At 55.3% G+C, this 19,097-nt stretch overlaps 3 protein-coding genes across 11 annotated transcripts; 2 read left to right on the top strand and 1 right to left on the bottom strand.

Moving 5' to 3' along the window:
* The first annotated feature begins 153 nt into the window (after positions 1-153).
* PCP2 (Purkinje cell protein 2) lies at positions 154-3,254 on the top strand. Of its 9 annotated transcripts, none has more exons than XM_025457355.3 (5): positions 154-766; positions 1,271-1,379; positions 1,911-2,025; positions 2,307-2,434; positions 3,062-3,254. In XM_025457355.3, exons 1-5 carry the CDS (start codon positions 528-530, stop codon positions 3,179-3,181), a joined length of 711 nt encoding a protein of 236 aa, XP_025313140.1. In that variant the 5' UTR covers positions 154-527; the 3' UTR covers positions 3,182-3,254. The 9 variants fall into 9 exon arrangements, with proteins under 9 accessions (XP_025313140.1, XP_025313139.1, XP_035558645.1 ...); XM_025457354.3 differs by having other exon boundaries at positions 155-766; positions 1,911-2,043; positions 2,310-2,434; XM_035702752.2 differs by having other exon boundaries at positions 155-766; positions 1,911-2,043.
* LOC112666437 (protein PET100 homolog, mitochondrial) lies at positions 3,248-4,803 on the bottom strand. Its single transcript, XM_025457361.3, has 4 exons — positions 4,656-4,803; positions 3,912-3,998; positions 3,706-3,738; positions 3,248-3,376 (listed from the first exon to the last, which is right to left on the bottom strand). Exons 1-4 carry the CDS (start codon positions 4,680-4,682, stop codon positions 3,293-3,295), a joined length of 231 nt encoding a protein of 76 aa, XP_025313146.1. The 5' UTR covers positions 4,683-4,803; the 3' UTR covers positions 3,248-3,292.
* An 82-nt stretch (positions 4,804-4,885) lies between these two features.
* XAB2 (XPA binding protein 2) lies at positions 4,886-18,416 on the top strand. The gene is made up of 19 exons (XM_025457348.3): positions 4,886-5,042; positions 10,608-10,756; positions 11,046-11,169; positions 11,408-11,605; positions 12,372-12,506; positions 12,591-12,755; positions 13,909-14,053; positions 14,383-14,534; positions 14,630-14,749; positions 14,886-15,017; positions 15,131-15,262; positions 15,354-15,467; positions 16,633-16,795; positions 16,875-17,065; positions 17,202-17,324; positions 17,407-17,578; positions 17,842-17,971; positions 18,089-18,198; positions 18,288-18,416. Exons 1-19 carry the CDS (start codon positions 4,992-4,994, stop codon positions 18,347-18,349), a joined length of 2,568 nt encoding a protein of 855 aa, XP_025313133.1. The 5' UTR covers positions 4,886-4,991; the 3' UTR covers positions 18,350-18,416.
* The last annotated feature ends 681 nt before the right edge of the window (positions 18,417-19,097 follow it).

Raw genomic sequence — 19,097 nt, 5'->3', positions numbered from 1 at the left:
CAGGCTCTGGCCTCCAGAACTGTGACGGTGTCTGCTGCTCTAAGCCAGTTTGTGACTTTGCTACGGCAGCTCCAGGAAATTAGTACACCTGTGGAAGAGCAGGGCATCTCACTGGCATCAAGGACTTGGGGGCGTGGGCAGGGTGTGGCTGGGGGCCCTGGATGGGGGGACGCTTGCCTGGGGAGGAGGACCGAGCTTTGCACTTAGGCAGGTGTGATAGTGCAGCCCATTTATTCTGAGGTTTTAACTGGTTTCCAGGAAGGTGTCTTGGGTAGGGGATAGGGTACAAGTGGGATCCTCCTGGTGGCACCCTCTCCCAAGGCACTGAAAGAAGGGTATAGCTGCTTGGGGGGAGGGGAAGGGCTCAGGGCCAGGGACTTTCCTCCTTGCCTCCCATACCCATGCACTCAGATGACAGATCTCAGGAGAAAGCTCAACATGGCACTGGTGGCAGGACAGGAAATCCCAGACCTTCTCGCGGCGCCTGGGTGGCTCAGTAGGTTAAGTGTCTGCCCTTGGTTCAGGTCATGATCCTGCGGTCCTGGGATAGAGCCCCTGAGTGGGCTCCCGGCTCACCAGAATCTGTTTCTCCCTCTGTCTCCCCCTGCCCCTACTGCTCATTCTCTCAAATAAATAAAATCTTAAAAAAAAGAAAGAAAGAAAGAAAAGAAAGAAAAGAAAAGAAAAGGAAAGAAAAGAAAAGAAAAAGGGAAATCCAAGATCTTCTTATGTTAGGGCCCGCGGCAAGCAACCAGACCCAGGGACGGTGAGTAGGAGGGGAGGTCTGGAGACAGAGATGGAGCTAGTTGGCCTGGTGGTGCCTCAGTGGCCCTCAGGTCCAGCTTCTTCCCCTACTACCTGCAGATGGCAACTGCCTCTCTAGCAGGGTGAGATCATCCTGCAGCCTCCCACTGGTGGGCTACAGATCCCACCCGACCTGTCCGATGGCCTGTCCTCTCCCAGTGGGACCAGCCAGCCCCTGCTCCCCATTGTGGGGATGCTCTCTGGCCTGCTGTTGAGCCCCACCTGAGAGTTCTTGGGGCCCAGTGAGTCCTGCTGGGCAAGGTCCAAACCCAGGTCACCCAGTGTCCTACCCCTGCAGCAGCACCGGCATCCTGCTACAAAAACAATTATCTGGATCATCTTTATGGGGCTTAAGCGTGGGTGGGAGCAGATGGGGCGTGAGCTGGGGATTTGGGGCTGGGTATCCACTCCCCCCCACACACACACACACACAACCCAGTCTTTTAAAAAGCCTTCTCTGGCACAGGGCAGGGACAGAGGCCAGCAGAGAAGTGGACGGGACCCAGGGGAGGGGAGTGGGGACAATGATGGACCAGGAAGAGAAAGTGGATGGGAGCTCAGCCCCCTGCATTAAGGTAAGCAGATCCCACCGCACACATCCCCAACTCAAGGGCCTGTGAATGACAAGACTAATTAGTTTGTAGGGCACCTAATTAGCAAGCAAGTCTCCTGGGACCCCTGACCCAGTTGCCGCCCAAGGAAGTGCTGGTGGGCATGAGGGTCCAAGCGCCTAACCCAGCCCCGGGGCAGAGGTCAGGGCTGTCAGAGCTAACCCCTGTCAGGTGGGGGATGCTGGGATTTGGGGGTGGCCCCTGGTATGTTTCTCTGGCTCATGTCACAGCCCCCAGGCCACCATGCAACCAGGGCCCCAATTTAGAACATCAGGATGCTGGCACCAGCAGCCTCTCCCTTGAGGCAGCACCACGTGAAGTGGCCCTGCTGCCCGGGCCCCTGGGGCAGGGGCCGGGATTGGGAAACAGGCTCAGGTCTCATTCTGAGCAGCTCTGCAGAGCAGCACATTGACGGAGACTATGGTGAGAGCCGGGGAGGGGAGGGGAGGGGTTCCCCAGCTGAGGCCAGCTGGACTGAGTGTGTCTGTCTCTCAGGCTGGCTCTCCAGACCAGGAGGGCTTCTTCAACCTGCTGAGCCACGTGCAGGGTGACCGGATGGAGGAGCAGCGGTGCTCACTGCAGGCGGGGCCCGGTCCGACCTCCGAGAGCCGTGAGAGCGGGCAGGGGGGTATGTGGGATCGGTGTGATATCTGGGGGCATGAATGGGGCAGGGCATGGGGATCCAGGGAGAGTGGCCATCTGGGGGGCTGGTGGGCAAGTCTGAAAGTGAGCTGCAAATGGAAACACTGGGCAAGGGATGGGAGGGAAAGAGACAGGGAGTGCCTCCTAGAGAACTTGAGTGGGGGCAAAGGAGCGAGTTAGGGGCTCCAGCTTGGGCTGTGTCCCCTGGAGTCTGTGTATATATTCATCCCCACATGCCTCTGCTTAAAGCAGAGAGTGGCCCTGCACCCGAGATGGACAGCCTCATGGACATGCTGGCCAGTACCCAGGGCCGCCGTATGGATGACCAGCGTGTGACAGTCAGCACCCTGCCTGGCTTCCAGCCCATAGGCCCCAAGGTAGGTGACATTCTGCTGGGGCTGAGCAGAGACCTGTGGGGCTGAGCCCTCTGACTCTGCCTCCCACCCCCGGCCAGGAGTAAATGGGGCCTCACTATCCCATCTATCCATGACTTGCCCCCTAGGGTGAGTGCCTGGTAAGAGTGCAACCCTGGGTCCCTGCCAGTCACAGGATCCTGGCCCATCCAATACCCAGCTTTGGGTTGTAGGACAAACGCCCACCCTTTCTTACGCAGGGCTGAGAGGGGCTCAAGGTCAGGCTGGGGGCATGTTAATGTCAGAGCAGCTGCTGGAAGTCATGGCTCTTGCCTCCCTGTCTCAGGGTTTCAGGGAAGACAGAATGAAGGAAGACACTTCCAAGGAAGAGGGCACATTAGTTTATACACAGGACACACGCATCCATGCACTCGTGTGTGTATGACACACATATGCATGCATAGCCTGGGTTCTGATCAAGGCCCCAAATACCACCCTAAATGTTGAATAACTATGGTACACAGAAACTGGGGGATGGTAGGAGGCAAACAGCAGGAGGTGGGACACCTGCACCCTCCCCCAATGTTTGGGTCACCTCCAGCTGGCACTGCCCTTGGTCCCTCCCTCTGGCTGACCCCTCTTCATTCACAGGACGGAGTGCAGAAACGAGCTGGGACACTCAGCCCACAACCCCTCCTCACCCCTCAAGACCCGACTGCTCTCAGCTTCCGTCGGAACAGCAGCCCCCAACCCCAGACACAAGCCCCCTGAGGGCCCGAACCATCCTGGGCCCTCCTTGGCCCCTGAAAGCAGACAATAAAACACTTCCACAAGAAATAAGAAACTGTGTGTATGTTATTTCCTGGGTGAAGGGGCTAGGACTCAGGAGCTCTGCTGGGCAGCGCGAAGGAGCTTCTCCTCCCGCTGTTTCCGTATCCTCTCTTTGAATTCTTCTAGCTCCCGGCGCTGGGGATGGAGAAGGAGGGTGGAACAGGAAGGGAGGAGGACACACACCTCAGGGGCCTGGACCCCCTTCCCACCACCCTGTCCCTTACTCCCCCAGGACACAGCTTCAGAGTTCAGCGCCTACACTGGAGACTCCATGCCAATTACAGCGAGGGCCCGAGTGGGGCCAGCTTCAAGTTTCAGGAAGAGGGCAATAAGGAAACCATATGCCCCTCCGCTCTCGGTTCTCTCCTCACGACCGAGAGCAAAATTTTCATTCAAACTCATCATGGCCACGGGGATCCAGGTTACCTCCATCCCTTTAGGGGGAAGAAGAGTATGATACTTACTTGGTCCTCCTTCTCAGGTGGCCACAGCTCCCTCTGTGGGAACAAAATAACGGCTGGAAGCATGAGCCAGGAGCCTCCAGACACACCCCCTTCCCTGTACGGCAGGGCTGGCTGGTGGAAAGGGGACATTGGTCCCCAGCAGCTGGGTGCTCCAATCTCTCCCCCACCCCCTGGAAAGAACCCATGAATACTCTCCCTGTGCCCACCTTGCGCTGTATGACATAGTCCTCAAACCACTCGGCCTGATTGGCAATCCAGAACATAGCGACAGGGAAGGTGAGGTAGAGTGTCATCTAGAAGGGGCGGGGGATAAATGGGCAGAGCCAGGGATTAAAACCCCTTCCACGATACGCGTATGTTGCTCAGAGCCTGGAGGACCATCCTCCCGCAGTGCCAGGAGTGCCTCTTCAGGGCCCCCCAAGAATCGCACAACTCCCACCAACCCGGTAATAATAATAATTCAAGAGACCTCAAGTCTCCCCCAAATCTGGGAAACTCCCTCTCAAACACACACACACACACCCTGACTCAGGGTACAAATCCTCGTACTAAAATCAAAAGCCTCCTCGTGAAACCTCATTCCCCACCCGCTCGTCAGATCCCTGGAGCACCCCCAAGCCTTGGAGTCTCTTCCCCTAAACGTAGGGGTCTCCCTATCAGAAACACACAACCACACGGAGCCCCTGAGCTTCCCCAGATCTCCCCCAGGGTCCGGAGCCTCCTTCTCGGAGCCCCCGTCGCCGGACCACTCCTCTCCGAGGCCCTCCCTCCCAACAGCCCTCCCCTAACCCAGCGCCCCGCCGCTGGGGCTTCCAACCCGAAAGGTCCCTCTCCAAACACAGACGCCTTCTCCCCCCGACATGGCCCTCTCTTGGAGTCCCCCCCTCTCAGAGCCTCCTCCCCAGATCCCAGAGGAGCCCAATCGCCGCCCGGCTCCGAAGCTCACTGACCCGAAACACCTCCAGCTTCACCCCCATCTCGCTCCTCCTAGGCTACAAAGCCGCTTCCGCCCAAAGTCGACCCTCCAGCAAAACGGCAGCTCATTGGACGTTCGCGGGCTCCACTGCTGAAGCTGATTGGTAGAGGGGCTTCGTGATGACGTCATCTTCGGGGCCTCGTCTCTGCTTCCGGTCCCTGGCCCCTTCTAAGCGAAAGTCAACAAACGCGGTCCGCGGGGTTGGAAAGGGCTCAACCAATAGGCAACAAGTCTGGCCCTGGGGGGGCGGGCCTTCAGAGGGAGGCGTCATTAGAGCGCGACTCCTGCCCGTACCTGGAGTCCCCGGAAAATGGTGGTGATGGCGCGTCTGTCCCGGCCCGAGCGGCCGGACCTAGTTTTCGTGAGTCCGCGGCGGGGCGGGGGGTGGCCCGTGTGGGGGCACCGACCTTGGATGCTTCTCGGGTTCGGGGCTTGGCCGCCTGGGGTGACCGGACCAAAACTGTGTCCACCCGAGGGCGGGACGTGCGGACCAGGCTGGCCAGGAGCAAAGTTCTGGCGCCGGAGTCCAGGTGGTCCGAGTGAAGAGCTGCTGTCGAGGTTAAGGGCCAGGAGGCCCGGGCCTCGGGCGGGAATGGGGACTCGCGGGGAGAGGGGAGGGTCGTCAGGCTAAATCTCGTAGAGGTCTGCGTCTGAAATAAAGGCTAGTGACCCAAAGCCAGGGCTCTGGTTTCCGTGGTAAAGTCTTTGAATGTTTTGAGTAACAGCCTAGGTCTGGTACCGAGCGTTATCGTTTCTGGAATACAGGGCTTGGTGTGTGGATTAGGAGAGCTCCGGAGTCGGCGTGGAGCTGGTCGGGCGATCGCCGGTGGGATCTTGAAGAGTCCGAGACTTGGTGTCTTGGTATCTGCAGCACAGGCATATATGTCCTTGGATTTCGTTTCACAGATATTGTAGGGTTTTTTTTCTTTTTGTTTTCTTTCTTTCTTTTCTTTCTTTTTCTTTTTCTTTTTCTTTTTCTTTTCTTTTCTTTCTTTTTTGACAAATTGGAGATTTTGGGCAACCCTGCATCAAGCAAGTGTGTTGGCACCTTTTTCCAACAGCATTTGCTCAGTTCATGCCTCTGTGGCACGTTTTGGTAATTCTCACAGTATTTCAAACTTTTCTGTTACTTTTGGTTTGGGGGCACCAGGAGCCACGCCCATATAAAAGGGGAAGTTAATAAATGTTGTGGACTGTGTTCAGGACTGCTTCCTGGGTTATTGCCCACCTCTGTCCTTGGGCCTCCCTTCTCCCCCAGACATAACAATATTGCAGTTAGACCAATTAGTACCTTACAGTGGCCTCTAAGTGGTCAAGTGAAGGGAAGAGTCACACGTCTCTCACTTTTTTTTTTTTTTAAGATTTTATTTATTCATGAGAGACACAGAGAGAGAGAGAGAGAGGCAGAGACACAGAGGAAGAAGCAGGCTCCATGCAGGGAGCCCGATGCAGGACTCAATCCCGGGACTCCAGGATCACGCCCTGGGCTGAAGGAGGTGCTAAACCGCTGAGCCACCCGGGCTGCCCAGGTCTCTCTCTCTCTCTCTCTTTTTCTTTCTTTCTTTCTTTCTTTCTTTCTTTCTTTCTTTCTTTCTTTCTTTCTTTCTTTCTTTCTTTCCTCTTTCTTTCTTTTCTTTTATTTCTTTTCTTCTTTTCTTTCTTTTCTTTCTTTCATTTTTTTTTAATAAATTAATTTTTTATTGGTGTTCAATTTACCAACATACAGAATAACACCCAGTGCTCATCCTGTCAAGTGCCCGTCACCCATTCACCCCCACCCCCCGCCCTCCTCCCCTTCCACCACCCCTAGTTCGTTTCCCAGAGTTAGGAGTCTTCATGTTCTGTCTCCCTTTCTGATATCTCCCACACATTTCTTCTCCCTTCCCTTATATTCCCTTTCACTATTATTTATATTCCCCAAATGAATGAGAACATACACTGTTTGTCCTTCTCCGATTGACTTACTTCACTCAACATAATACCCTCCAGTTCCACAGGTCTCACTTTAAATCACAAGCTAGGGCAGTGCGGGTGGCTCAGTGGTTTAGTGCCACCTTTGGCCCAGGGTGTTACCCTGGAGACCCAGGATCATTGAGTCCCACGTCGGGCTCCCTGCATGGGGCCTGCTTCTCCCTCTGCCTGTGTCTCTGCCTTTATCCCTGTGTGTCTCTTGTGAATAAATAAATAAAATCTTTAAAAATAAAAAATAGGGCACCTCCGGTGACGCAGCGTTTAGCGCCGCCTGCAGCCCGGGGTCTGATCCTGGAGACCCAGGATTGAGTCCCACGTCAGGCTCCCTTCATGGAGCCCGCTTCTCCCTCTGCCTGTGTCTCTGCCTCTCAGTCTCTCTCTCTCTCTGAATAAATAAATTTAAAAAATACTTAATTAAAAAATAATAATAAAAAATAAATCTGTCATCTTTCCGTAATAAATAAATAAATCACAAGTTAGAAATGATTAAGCTTAATGAAGGCGTGTTGCAAGCTGCGATAGGCCGAAAGCTAGGCCACTTGCACCAAACAGCCAAGTGGTGAATGCAAAGGAAAAGCTCTTGAAGAAAATTAGAAGTGCTACTTCAGTGAAGATATGAATGATAAAAAAGCGAAACAAACAGCCTTATTGCCGTTATAAGAGAAAGTTTTAGTGGTCTGGGTAGGAGATCAAACCAGCCACAACATCCCTGTAAGCCAGAGTCTTAACTCAGAGCAAGTCGGTAACTAGTTGGTTCTACAAAGGCTGAGAGAGGTGAGGAAGCTGCAGGAGACGAGTTTGAAGCGAACAGAGGCTGGTTCATGAGGTTTAAGGAGAGAAGCCACCTTTATAACAAAAGCGTAAAGTGCAACTGCAAGGGCTGATGTAGAATCTGTAGCAAGCTGATTGAAGATTTAGTTAAGATAATTAATGCAGGGCAGCCTGGGTGGCTCAGCGGTTTAGCACCGCCTTCAGCCCAGGGCATGATCTGGAGACCCAGGATAGAGTCCCACGTCAGGCTCCCTGCATGGAGCCTGCTTCTCCCTCTGCCTGTGTCTCTGCCTCTTTCTCTGTGTCTCTCATGAATAAATAAATAAAATCTTTAAAAAAAATAATTAATGAAGGTGATTACACAAAACAGACTTTAAAAACATTTTTTAAAAATTATTTCTCACAACCTTGAGATCAAGAATCAAACACCTAACCGACACAGCCACCCAGGCGCCCCAAACAGACTTTTAATATAAGTGGAAAAGCCTTCTCTTGGAAGAAGATACCATCTAGGATGTTCATAGCCAGAGAGAAGTGAGTGCCTCACTTCAGCACTTCAAAGGACAGGCTGACTGTATTGTCAGAGGCAAACGCAGCTGGTGACTTTAAGTTGAAGCCAGTGCTCATTTACCGTTCTAAAAATCCTAGGGGGATCCCTGGGTGGCGCAGTGGTTTGGCGCCTGCCTTTGGCCCAGGGCGCGATTCTGGAGACCCGGGATCAAATCCCACGTAGGGCTCTCCTGGTGCATGGAGCCTGCTTCTCCCTCTGCCTATGTCTCTGCCTCTCTCTCTCTCTCTCTCTCTCTGTGTGTGACTATCATAAATAAATAAAAATTAAAAAAAAAAACCTAGGGCCCTTAAGAATTACACTAAATCTAGTTTGTGCTGTATAAGTGGAACAACAAAGCTTGGAGGATGGCCCATCTGTTTACAACACTGTTTACTAGATATTTTGAGTCCAGTGTTGAGACCTGCTCAGGAAAAAAGGTTCCTTTCAAAATATGACTGTTTGTTGACAATGCACCTGGTCACCAACAAGCTCTGGCAGAGATGTACAATGAGATTAATGTTGTTTTCATGTCTTCTGACATAACATCCATTCTATAGTCCACGGGCCAAAGAGTAATTTCAGTTTTCAAGTCTTATTATTTAATAAATACATTTTATAAGGTTATAGCAGCCAGCCATAGGTAGCGATTACTCTGATCTGGGAAAAGCAAATTGAAAATCTCCTGGGAAGGATTCACCATTTAAGATACCATTAAGAACATTCTAATTCCTGAGAAGAGGTAAAAATATCAACATTAACATGGTTTTGGAAGAAATTGATCCCAGCCCTCATGGCTGACTTCAAGGGGTTCCAGAGTTCATTGGAGGAAGTAACCACAGATGTGGTGAAGACAGCAAGAGAACCAGAATTAGAAGTGTAACCTACTCAGTCGGTTAAGTGTCTGCTTTCAGCTCGGGTCATGATCCCACGGTCCTGGGATTGAGCCCCACTTCAGGCTCCCTGCTCAGCAGAGAGCCTGCTTCTCTCTCTCTCTCTCTCTCTCTTTCTCTCTCTCAAATAAATAAAAATCTTTAAAAAAATTTTTTAAAAGAACTGGAGCCTGAAGATGGGACTGTATTGCTATAATCTCATGATAAAATTGGAATGAAGGAGGAGTTGCTTCTTATGGATGAGGAAAGAAAGGGGTTTCTTGAGATGGAATCTACCAGTGAAGATGCCGTGAAGATTATTGAAATGAAACAAAGCTTTTAGAATATTACGTAAATTTATTTGACTAAGCGGCAGCAGGGTTTGAGAGGATTGATTCCAGTTTGGAAAGAAGTCCTACTGTGGGTAAGCTATCAAACCGAACCACATGACTTCAGAGAAGTCATTCATGAAGGGAAGATTCCATTGACGTGGCAAACTTCATTTTGTCTTTTTTTTTTTTTTTTTTAATTGCTCCAGCCACCCCATCCCCGAGCAGCCACTATTCCGATCAGTCAGCAGCCATCACCATGGAGGCAAGATCCTTCACCAGCAAAAAGGTTACAATGCATTGAAAGCTCAGGTGGTGGTTAGCATTTTTTAGCAATAAAGTACTTTTTTCATCGAGGTACGTCAGTTTTTTAGATATGATGCCACTGCACACTTCATAGACTACAGTATAGTGTGAACGTAACTTTTACATGCGCTAGGAAAGGAAAAAGTTCATTTGACTTGTATTGTGATACTTTATTGTGGTGGTCTGGAACCGAACCTGCGGTATCCGTGAGGTATGCCTGTTGAAGTCTGGCCTCTTCACCAGGTTTTTGGTGTTTAGTATTGGTGAGGCTTGGTGTTGGTCCATGCCTTTCCCGAGGTAAAGGTTTAGCTTCTGTTGACCCTGAAAATAAAACTGCTAGTAATTTTACCAGCAAAGCGGGTTTATTCAGGAGCAGCAGAGGAATTTTAAATATAGAGATATGCAAGCTTTGGTAAAACCAGAGGCAAGTCTGGAGAACGAAGGAGAGGAATGTCACTTGACGGAAAAAGGAGTGAGCTAGCAGGGGCTCCTTTGAAGGAAAGTCTATGAGAAGAAGGTGATAGTTCAGGCAGTTTCTCATTGGCTTGGCTGTTGGAAGGCGAGGAGATAATCTTCCTGCTGGGGTAGAAAAGTTAGCTGCTTTCTGTTGGGGATGCAAAGTAGCTGTCGTCCTTTGGGGTCTACAGTTGACAGATCATAGAGCATGAGTGTTCCCACTTTGGGGCTTCCTGATTGCATTTCAAACGAGGTTTCTTTACTCATTTGTCAAGTTCTGGGGCAGAGTTGAACTACGCTCTGGCTAGCGGGAGCCTAAGATGCCAAAGGCCTGGTGTTCAGGAAGAGGCATGTTGTGCGGAGTTACAGCTTGGGGTCCAGGTCCCAGCAAGGCCTGGCATTGGACCAGGGAGTCTAAGGAATCTGGTGATTTGGGCTAGAGACTGGATGGCTTGATTTGGTGTCTGGGTGACAATCTCAAGTATGGCCCTAGAACCTTGATTGAGGAATCTGATGATCTGGGTCAGATCGTGGGCAGTAGAATTCTAAGGAGTAAAATCCAATCCTGAGTCCTAGTATCTGGGTGTCTGGTGACCTGGCTCTGATGAACAGTGGGACCTGGGACCATGCTCTGAGGGCAGGTCTCTCTTCTCCTCATTCCCTGGCTCCTGCAGGAAGAAGAGGACCTCCCCTATGAGGAGGAAATCATGCGGAACCAGTTCTCCGTCAAGTGCTGGCTTCGCTACATTGAGTTCAAGCAAGGTGCCCCGAAGCCCAGGCTCAATCAGCTGTATGAGCGGGCACTGAAGCTGCTGCCCTGCAGGTGGGAACCATTCCAGCTACCCCACCCACCCCAGCCCCCACCCCGGCTAATTCTGTTCTAACAGAACTGGCCAGGAGGTCCCAGGTGATTGCTGTTGTTCTGGCACTAAGCATCCGTCCCCTGATGGGTCAGCACACTTTCCCTGATGTCCCAGCCCTCCCCTGCCCATTGCTGAGACTTATCATCCTTCCCCAGGCCCCTTCTCCCAACAGTTGCTTTGTGGGGCAGGGCAAAGCATTCTAGGGTGCTGTAAAGCTGACCAGTCTTTGCCCCCTCCTGCATTCCCCAGCTACAAACTCTGGTACCGGTACCTAAAGGCACGCCGGGCACAGGTGAAGCATCGCTGTGTGACTGACCCCGCCTATGAAGATGTCAACAACTGCCACGAGAGGGCCTTTGTGTTCATGCATAAGGTGGGGAGGGCAGAGGCTGGGGGTGAGTGGGAGGTGGGCCCCCGCCCCCCGTGGAAATGGACGAAGTTGGGGGATTGGAGTCCTGCTGCTGTTACATATTTGCTGTTGAGCTCGACTTAGTCCTGGGGTGGGGGGGATTCTGGGTCTTGCTGCATTCTTGGCCATAGGACATCCAGTGTCTTTGTGGCTGGGCCGTGGTGCCAGCAGCTCACAGCATGCCTCTCCCCCACACCTCCAGATGCCACGTCTGTGGCTAGACTATTGCCAATTCCTGATGGACCAGGGCCGCGTCACACACACCCGCCGTACGTTTGACCGTGCCCTCCGGGCGCTGCCCATTACACAGCACTCTCGCATCTGGCCCCTGTACCTGCGCTTCCTCCGCTCACACCCACTGCCTGAGACGGCTGTGCGGGGCTACCGGCGCTTTCTCAAAGTAAGCTTATGGGGGGCAAGGTGGGGCTGCAGATGGGCCGCTTCCTCACGTCAAGAGGTCCCCAGAACTGGCTTAACAGACACTAGCCCCTGGCAGGATGTTACCTGACAGAAAGTGGGGAAAAGGCTTCCTGAGACAGGCTTTTGTCTGTGATTTGTTTATTCTCCACACAATTTACTAGCATCTGCTGCAAGCCCAGTATTGAGACAGGTAGTGGGACAATGCGACAGAGACCATCTCTGCCCACATGAAGCTTTTGGTCTAACTGGGCAGACAGGTGCCCCTGAGCTGATCACATAAACTAGTAAAACTGCTACCACAAGAGGGCAGGTAATATAAGACGAATGGCTGTGGGAGTATTTCCAGGTGGAAACAAGGTGCAGGTGATGTGCAGCTTTCTTAAACTTGTAGCAACTGTCATAACATTTTGAAACTCTTAACACAGTGCTCTCCGGCTGGGGGACTTGTGGTAAAAGCAGGGCCTGGAATGTACATTGTCGTCTAAGCCAGACCAGTCAGGGCTGGGCTTGGACCATTGGGGCCCAGACTGGATCGCTGGGGCCTAGGCTGGACCTGCAGGGCTGAAACCAGACCAGTGGGACCCAGGCTGGACAGGTGTGGCTAAGGCTGGATTGGCCGGGCTTGATCTTAATCAGGACAGTGCGGGAGTGGCTGCCCTAGAGCTGCCGAGTGGGAGGGGGTGTAGTGGTATAGTGGTGTAGCTCCTCGGCCCCCCTGACTGCTAATGGGGCTGGTCACTGCGCAGCTCAGCCCTGAGAGTGCAGAGGAGTACATCGAGTACCTCAAATCCAGTGACCGGCTGGACGAAGCTGCGCAGCGCCTGGCCACCGTGGTGAATGATGAGCGCTTTGTGTCCAAGGCCGGCAAGTCCAACTACCAGGTGGGCCTGTGGGGAGGTGGGGGTGGGGCGGGAAGGCTTGCCCGCGGGGGCACAAGGCTGAGACCTGTCCTCCTGGCTCTGCAGCTGTGGCACGAGCTCTGTGACCTCATCTCCCAGAACCCAGACAAGGTGCAGTCACTCAACGTGGATGCCATCATCCGTGGAGGCCTCACTCGCTTCACTGACCAGCTAGGCAAGCTCTGGTGCTCGCTAGCTGACTACTACATCCGCAGTGGCCACTTCGAGAAGGTGTGCAGGCACGGGAGCCGATGAGGGGAGGGGGGCGGTACCTCCAGTGCAGGGCATTCCGGGGACACGTGTGGACAAGTGTGGGAGCAGACAACACATGCAGACGTGCTGTTGGTGCATACAGGTGCATGCCCTGCACACGTCTGCCTGCCTTCCTGAAGGCATGCCCACGTCAGGTTGACCAGACCGGAGTTCTTCCTGGCTGTGTGGCCTTGGATCCGCTAAGCCTGGGTGTCCTCACTTGCAAAATGAGAGTAACAATTCCCCTCACCTTAGAGGAATGTGATGCTGTGCAGGTGCTTGACACGAGGGCCACTCCTGAATTGTTAGTGTTACTGTCAGTGTCCGTGTTAGCTTGCTGGTCATGGGGCAATGTAATGGCAAGCCCGGGGGTCGAGGAGTGCCTGGGGCTCCAAGAGGTCCCCAGAGGGGCTGGCTGGGGCTGCTGGAGCCTTGGGGAAGTGGGAGCAGAAGGGAATAGAGCTGGAGTAGAGAGGGGGCTGGTGAAAGCCAAGGAGGGGCTGGCTGTGCCTGCTAAGGGGATCTGCCAGCCAGGTGTGACGGGACAGAGGCAGGACCAGCTATGCATTTTGTACCCTGGAGCCACCACAGGCTGAGGCTGGTGGCCGGAGACCAGCCAGGAGGCTGCTGGAGCCAGTGGCCAGATGGGGAGCAGTGGGGCATGACCAGCCAGGGATGGGTGGAGAGATGGGGCCCAGGCTTAGGTGGGGAGTGACTAGGAGAATATGAGCTTCAAAAGTGGCATCTGGCAGGCAAGAGGGGTGCTCCACAGCACCTGTGGAGTCCCTGCAGTGTGCACCTGTAGGGGCTTGGGGTTGGTCACCTCATGAGTCTTACTGGGTGTCAGGCACCTTGCATTTCCCTTGAGCCTCATTCACTCTGTGCAAGGGACTGTCACTGTCAGTTTACTGGGGAGGAGCTGGGGTCCCAGATCACTGCAGCGGGGCCAGGGGCAGGGAACGGCTCCAGTCATGGCTCTGCTGAGTGTCACTGCTCAGAGCCTGATGGAGCTGGGTGACCCCGGGTCTGGACTGCTGCCGGGGTGGTGCTGTTAGGTTCCCTGTGTTTCGGCGGGTGGGCACGTGTGCCTCCTCCTGCCAGCATGTTTCTTTCACTCTTCCTGTGCCCACAGGCTCGAGATGTGTATGAGGAGGCCATCCGGACCGTGATGACCGTGCGGGACTTCACCCAGGTGTTCGACAGCTATGCCCAGTTTGAGGAGAGCATGATTGCAGCCAAGATGGAGACAGCCTCAGAACTGGGGCGTGAGGAGGAAGGTGAGCTGCCAGGGCAGTCCTGGGCTGGTGAGGAGAGAAGACCAGGCAGGCTGGCAGGGTACAGAGGGTCCTGAGTGGCTGGGGCAGGGGAGAGGCATGTCTCCAGGTCACTTGGGGGCCAGCAGGGAGGAAGGCCGGCTGAGTGGCCAGTGCCGGTGGAACCTCAGTGAGTAACTAGGACTGGGGGTACACCTCTGGCCTCGGGTGTCCAGTGGGGTGATTCTGCAAAGGCCAGAGCACTCAGTGGGGGTTGGAGAGGGTGGAGGGGCAGAGGTGGCTGTGTGCCAAGGCCCTTACTTCTGCTCCCCGGCCCCCTTCTTGGAGCCCAGATGATGTGGACCTGGAGCTGCGCCTGGCCCGCTTCGAGCAGCTCATTGGCCGGCGGCCCCTGCTCCTCAACAGCGTCTTGCTACGCCAGAACCCGCACCATGTACACGAGTGGCACAAGCGCGTGGCCCTGCACCAGGGGCGCCCCCGGGAGGTGTGTGATGGCCCCACCCCTTCAGCCGTGCAACCCCCCCACCCCCATCTGCCAGGGCCCCGGTTGCCCAGCCTGACTCCATTCCTCTCACCCAGATCATCAACACATACACGGAGGCTGTGCAGACGGTGGACCCTTTCAAGGCTACAGGCAAGCCCCACACACTGTGGGTCGCATTTGCCAAGTTTTATGAAGACAATGGGCAGCTGGACGATGTGAGTGCTGTGCCATTTGTGCATTTGTGTGCGTGTGTGTGTGTGTGTGTGTGTGTGTGCGAGAGCACAGATGCGTCCTTGGCCAGAGGAGGGGCAGGCAGGCAGGGTCTTAGCCTGCCCTCTCTCCGCTCGGTAGGCCCGCATCATCCTGGAGAAGGCCACCAAGGTGAGCTTCAAACAGGTGGATGACCTGGCCAGCGTGTGGTGTGAGTGTGGCGAGCTGGAGCTCCGGCACGAAAACTACGATCAGGCCTTGCGGTTGCTGCGGGTAAACACAGCCCGGGTTTGGGGCAGGGTGGGGGTGTATGTGCGCTGTGCTGTGTGGCTGTCCAGGCCCGGGAAGTCCCTGAGCTCTCTCCCTCCGCTGCCGACTCCCCACAGAAGGCCACTGCACTGCCCGCCCGACGAGCCGAGTACTTCGATGGCTCGGAGCCTGTGCAAAACCGTGTGTACAAGTCACTGAAGGTGTGGTCGATGCTCGCCGACCTGGAGGAGAGCCTAGGCACCTTCCAGGTGAGCTGCATGGCCAAGGGCCTATGGCAGGGGGTAGGATGGGGCTGCAGACTCTGCCCAGGACATACTCCGACCCACCCCTGCCCCACAGTCCACCAAGGCTGTATACGACCGCATCCTGGACCTACGCATCGCCACACCCCAGATCGTCATCAACTATGCCATGTTCCTGGAGGAGCATAAGTACTTTGAGGAGAGCTTCAAGGTGAGGGGGGCTGATCCTGAGATCCCAGACAGCAGTCTCGTGTTTAGTGCCGCGGTCGCTGTGTTAGTGTGCTCTGGGTACCCTGAAGAAGTGTCACAGATCAGGGAGCCTCAACAACGTAGACACGTTGTCTTAGTCTTGGAGATTGGAAGTAGATCATGGGGTTGGCGGGGCTGGTTTTTCCTGAGGCACCTCTTCTTGGTGTGCTGACGGCCGTCTTCTCCCCTTGTCTTCCCACCGTCATCCTCACGTGCGCGCGCGTGTGTGTTACTCTCCTCATAATGACTCCAGTCGTTGGATTAGGGTCCATTGTAATGAGCTCATTTTCATTTCCTTTTTATTCCATTTTTTATAGAGGAGTTTATTTATTTGAGAGAGTGCACATAGGCAGGGCAGGCAGAGGGAGAAGCAGGTTCCCCGCTGAGCAGAGAGCCCAAAGGGGGCTCCATCCCAGGACCCTGGGATCATGACCTCTGAGCCAAAGGCAGATGCTTAACAGACTGAACCACCCAGGGGCTCCACCTTCATTTCCTTTTTAAAGACCTCATCTCTACATACAGTTCCATTCTGAGGTCCTGAGGTTATGGCTTCAATGGCATAGAAGCCTGAGTCCGGCTTCTGTGTGTATGGGGGGGGGGGGGCTGGTGTGGGTGTGTGCAGGCTGCTCCTGCTCTGCCACTCAGGCTGTGGGTTGCAGGTCTGTGCACATGCACATGTTGTGAGGCCCTCGCTGCTTCGGCAGCTTTGGTGACGTGTGATACGGATACAGATGGCGAGGTTGTACGCAGCATACACACGTGCCACCCCCTGCCTGAGTAATGCAGGCCGTGCCTCTTGGCCCCGGGCATGTGAGCCTCCTCGCAGGGCTCTGGGCTCCAGTATCTGCTGAGGGTCCCCTCTCCTACACTCCTCCCCAACTCCCGACTCCCACCTCTTTTGCCCATAACATCACCTCCTGGTGTTGGTAAGTCCTAGTCCTGCCCTGTCACCGGGAGCCTAAGGGAGGCATATAGACGCTTTTGACTGTGCTGTGATTATAGGGAAGGGTGAGTAGGGAAGAGGCCACCTTGGTCAGCTCAGGGGAGAAGTGGGCAAGCTCCTGGTACTCTGAGCACCAGCTGTTCTCGCTGTGCGTCCCCACACACAACTCCCTCTCTCGGGGCAGGCGTATGAGCGTGGCATCTCATTGTTCAAGTGGCCCAACGTGTCTGACATCTGGAGCACCTACCTGACCAAATTCATCGCCCGCTATGGGGGCCGCAAGCTGGAGCGAGCACGGGACCTCTTTGAACAGGCGCTGGACGGCTGCCCTCCCAAATATGCAAAGAGTAAGACAGGCAGGGCGGGTGAGGGGAGGGACGTTCGGGGCCAGGCACCAGCCTCTGACCCGCTCTCCTCCCGTCACAGCATTGTACCTGCTGTACGCACAGCTGGAGGAGGAGTGGGGCTTGGCCCGGCACGCCATGGCCGTGTATGAGCGTGCCACCAGAGCCGTGGAGCCTGCGCAGCAGTATGACATGTTCAACATCTACATCAAGCGTGCAGCCGAGATCTATGGAGTTACCCACACCCGCGGCATCTACCAGAAGGCCATCGAGGTGCCCTGTGGGGGCAGATGGGGGTGGCTAGAGGATCGGAGCATGCCTGTGCAAGGGAACTCAGACGGGGCGTACTGGAGTCCCTGAGTGTGGGGGCCCCACTGACGCCCACGTCCTCTACCCCGCCCCCACGCAGGTGCTGTCAGACGAGCACGCCCGGGAGATGTGCTTGCGGTTCGCGGACATGGAGTGCAGGCTTGGCGAGATTGACCGTGCGCGTGCCATCTACAGCTTCTGCTCCCAGATCTGCGACCCCAGGGTAGGGGAAGAACCTGGTGAGTGGGCAGTGGGAGGCTGCACAGGCCAGCCAGCTCATGCACTGGCTCCCTCACACTCCACAGACCACTGGCGCTTTCTGGCAAACATGGAAGGACTTCGAGGTCCGGCACGGCAACGAGGACACCATCCGGGAGATGCTGCGGATCCGCCGCAGCGTGCAGGCCACATACAACACTCAGGTCAATTTCATGGCCTCTCAGATGCTCAAGGTGTCAGGCAGCGCCACGGGCACCGGTGAGCAGCTGCAGGCTACTCCTCACCCCGGCCAGGCCTTAACGGTAGGCCTGGCCTCTGCCCTCTGCCCAGCCTGACCTTCCAGTCTGGGAGCATTGGGGTTCACCTCTGCCTCCCCCACTGGAGACTGGGAACTCCTTGAGGGCTGGGTCCTCACACAGGTTGGGGCACCCAGAGCAAGGTGGGCCCAGGGGCTGAGGGCAGGACCCACAGGGAGGGCAGGACCCACTTATGGTGTCTGACCCCCACGTTCCCCACCCCAGTGTCAGACCTGGCCCCCGGGCAGAGTGGCATGGATGACATGAAGCTTCTGGAACAACGGGCAGAGCAGCTGGCGGCTGAAGCTGAGCGGGATCAGCCCTCACGGGCCCAGAGCAAGATCCTGTTTGTGAGGTAAGGGGGCACAGCAGGAGCCTAGGAGAGGGAGTGAGGCGGCACTTCAAGAGGGGAGGTGCCAGGAAGGCCGAGCAGTGGGACCCCCCTCCTTTATCCCTGACCTGCCCCCCACAGGAGCGATGCCTCCCGGGAGGAGCTGGCTGAGCTGGCGCAGCAAGCCAACCCCGAGGAGATTGAGCTGGGTGAGGATGAGGATGAGGACGAGATGGACCTGGAGCCCAACGGTAAGGGACCAGCTGGACAGGCAGGGTGGTTCGGAGGTGGCCGGGGCAGGATCTTCTCCTGGAGTGACCATGTCCTCCCCCTCCCCCAGAGGTGCGGCTGGAGCAGCAGAGTGTGCCGGCCGCCGTGTTCGGGAGCCTGAAAGAGGACTGACGTGACCCCTGATGGCCCTTGTGCCCCACCCCCCCCATCCTCCAATACAGCCTGTATTTGTATGTCACCGTCTGAGCCTTCTTCCTGCTGCCCAGGTGCCTGTAGGGACTGTGTGCTCTGTAGTGCTCTGGCCCTGGGCCCAGTCCCCCTTCCCTGCACCCCCCCACCCCAGCCCCAGATTGGCTGGCGCAGGAGGTGGGATTTTTGGGCTCCAAGCCAGGACACATGCTCCACCCTCACCCCGCAGAGCCAGTTCTGGACTCAGAGGCCAGTCTCTGCCACCTGAGGCCTCTTGGTTGGCCTGGCCCCCGACTGCCCAGTCTTGCCAGCCCTTCCCCACAGAAGCAGGTGGATACACTCAGCCTCTGCTCTCCAGACTGTTTCTTCCTGAGCCAGGGCGCTGACCTCCTCCCAAGGGAAGGCAGGTCAGCGAGCTTAGCAAGGTACTCCTCATCCTGGACAGCAGCCAGGAGCTAGACCTCAGCCCTGGGCCAGGGTGTGGTCGTTAGGCCTAAGCTCTGGGAAGCCATTAGTGGGCTCTAAACTATTAAGGGATTTTAAGCATCATGGGATGTAATCAGATTTGTGCCCTAAGCAGGCCATGTGGGCTGTGAGGGATTGGCTTGTGGTGGGAAGGGGAGGGAGAGGGGCAGGTCCTTGGCCTGGGGTGGGGGGGGTCATGGGGGTGGAGAGAAGCGTGAGACCAAAGAGGCCATTAGGTATGAGGTGGGGTGGGGGAAGCTGGTTC

This window comes from Canis lupus, chromosome 20, assembly GCF_003254725.2.
Source record: "Canis lupus dingo isolate Sandy chromosome 20, ASM325472v2, whole genome shotgun sequence".
NCBI lineage: Eukaryota > Metazoa > Chordata > Mammalia > Carnivora > Canidae > Canis > Canis lupus.
This window is presented reverse-complemented; position numbering and strand designations above follow the sequence as displayed.

Excerpts from the sequence above, each read along its gene's own strand:
- LOC112666437 (XM_025457361.3), bottom strand. The coding sequence starts at position 4,682 with ATGGGGGTGAAGCTGGAGGTGTTTCGG. Across the intron at positions 3,999-4,655 it reads TGAAGCTGGAGGTGTTTCGG|ATGACACTCTACCTCACCTT; the intron begins GTCAGTGAGCTT and ends CGCCCCTTCTAG. Across the intron at positions 3,377-3,705 it reads CACCTGAGAAGGAGGACCAA|CGCCGGGAGCTAGAAGAATT; the intron begins GTAAGTATCATA and ends CTCCATCCCCAG.
- PCP2 (XM_035702752.2), top strand. The coding sequence starts at position 528 with ATGATCCTGCGGTCCTGGGATAGAGCCCCTGAGTGGGCTCCCGGCTCA. Across the intron at positions 767-1,270 it reads AGCAACCAGACCCAGGGACG|GGCAGGGACAGAGGCCAGCA; the intron begins GTGAGTAGGAGG and ends TCTCTGGCACAG. Across the intron at positions 1,380-1,910 it reads GCTCAGCCCCCTGCATTAAG|GCTGGCTCTCCAGACCAGGA; the intron begins GTAAGCAGATCC and ends TCTGTCTCTCAG.
- XAB2 (XM_025457348.3), top strand. The coding sequence starts at position 4,992 with ATGGTGGTGATGGCGCGTCTGTCCCGGCCCGAGCGGCCGGACCTAGTT. Across the intron at positions 12,756-13,908 it reads GCAGTGGCCACTTCGAGAAG|GCTCGAGATGTGTATGAGGA; the intron begins GTGTGCAGGCAC and ends CTGTGCCCACAG. Across the intron at positions 15,263-15,353 it reads AGAGCCTAGGCACCTTCCAG|TCCACCAAGGCTGTATACGA; the intron begins GTGAGCTGCATG and ends CCTGCCCCACAG.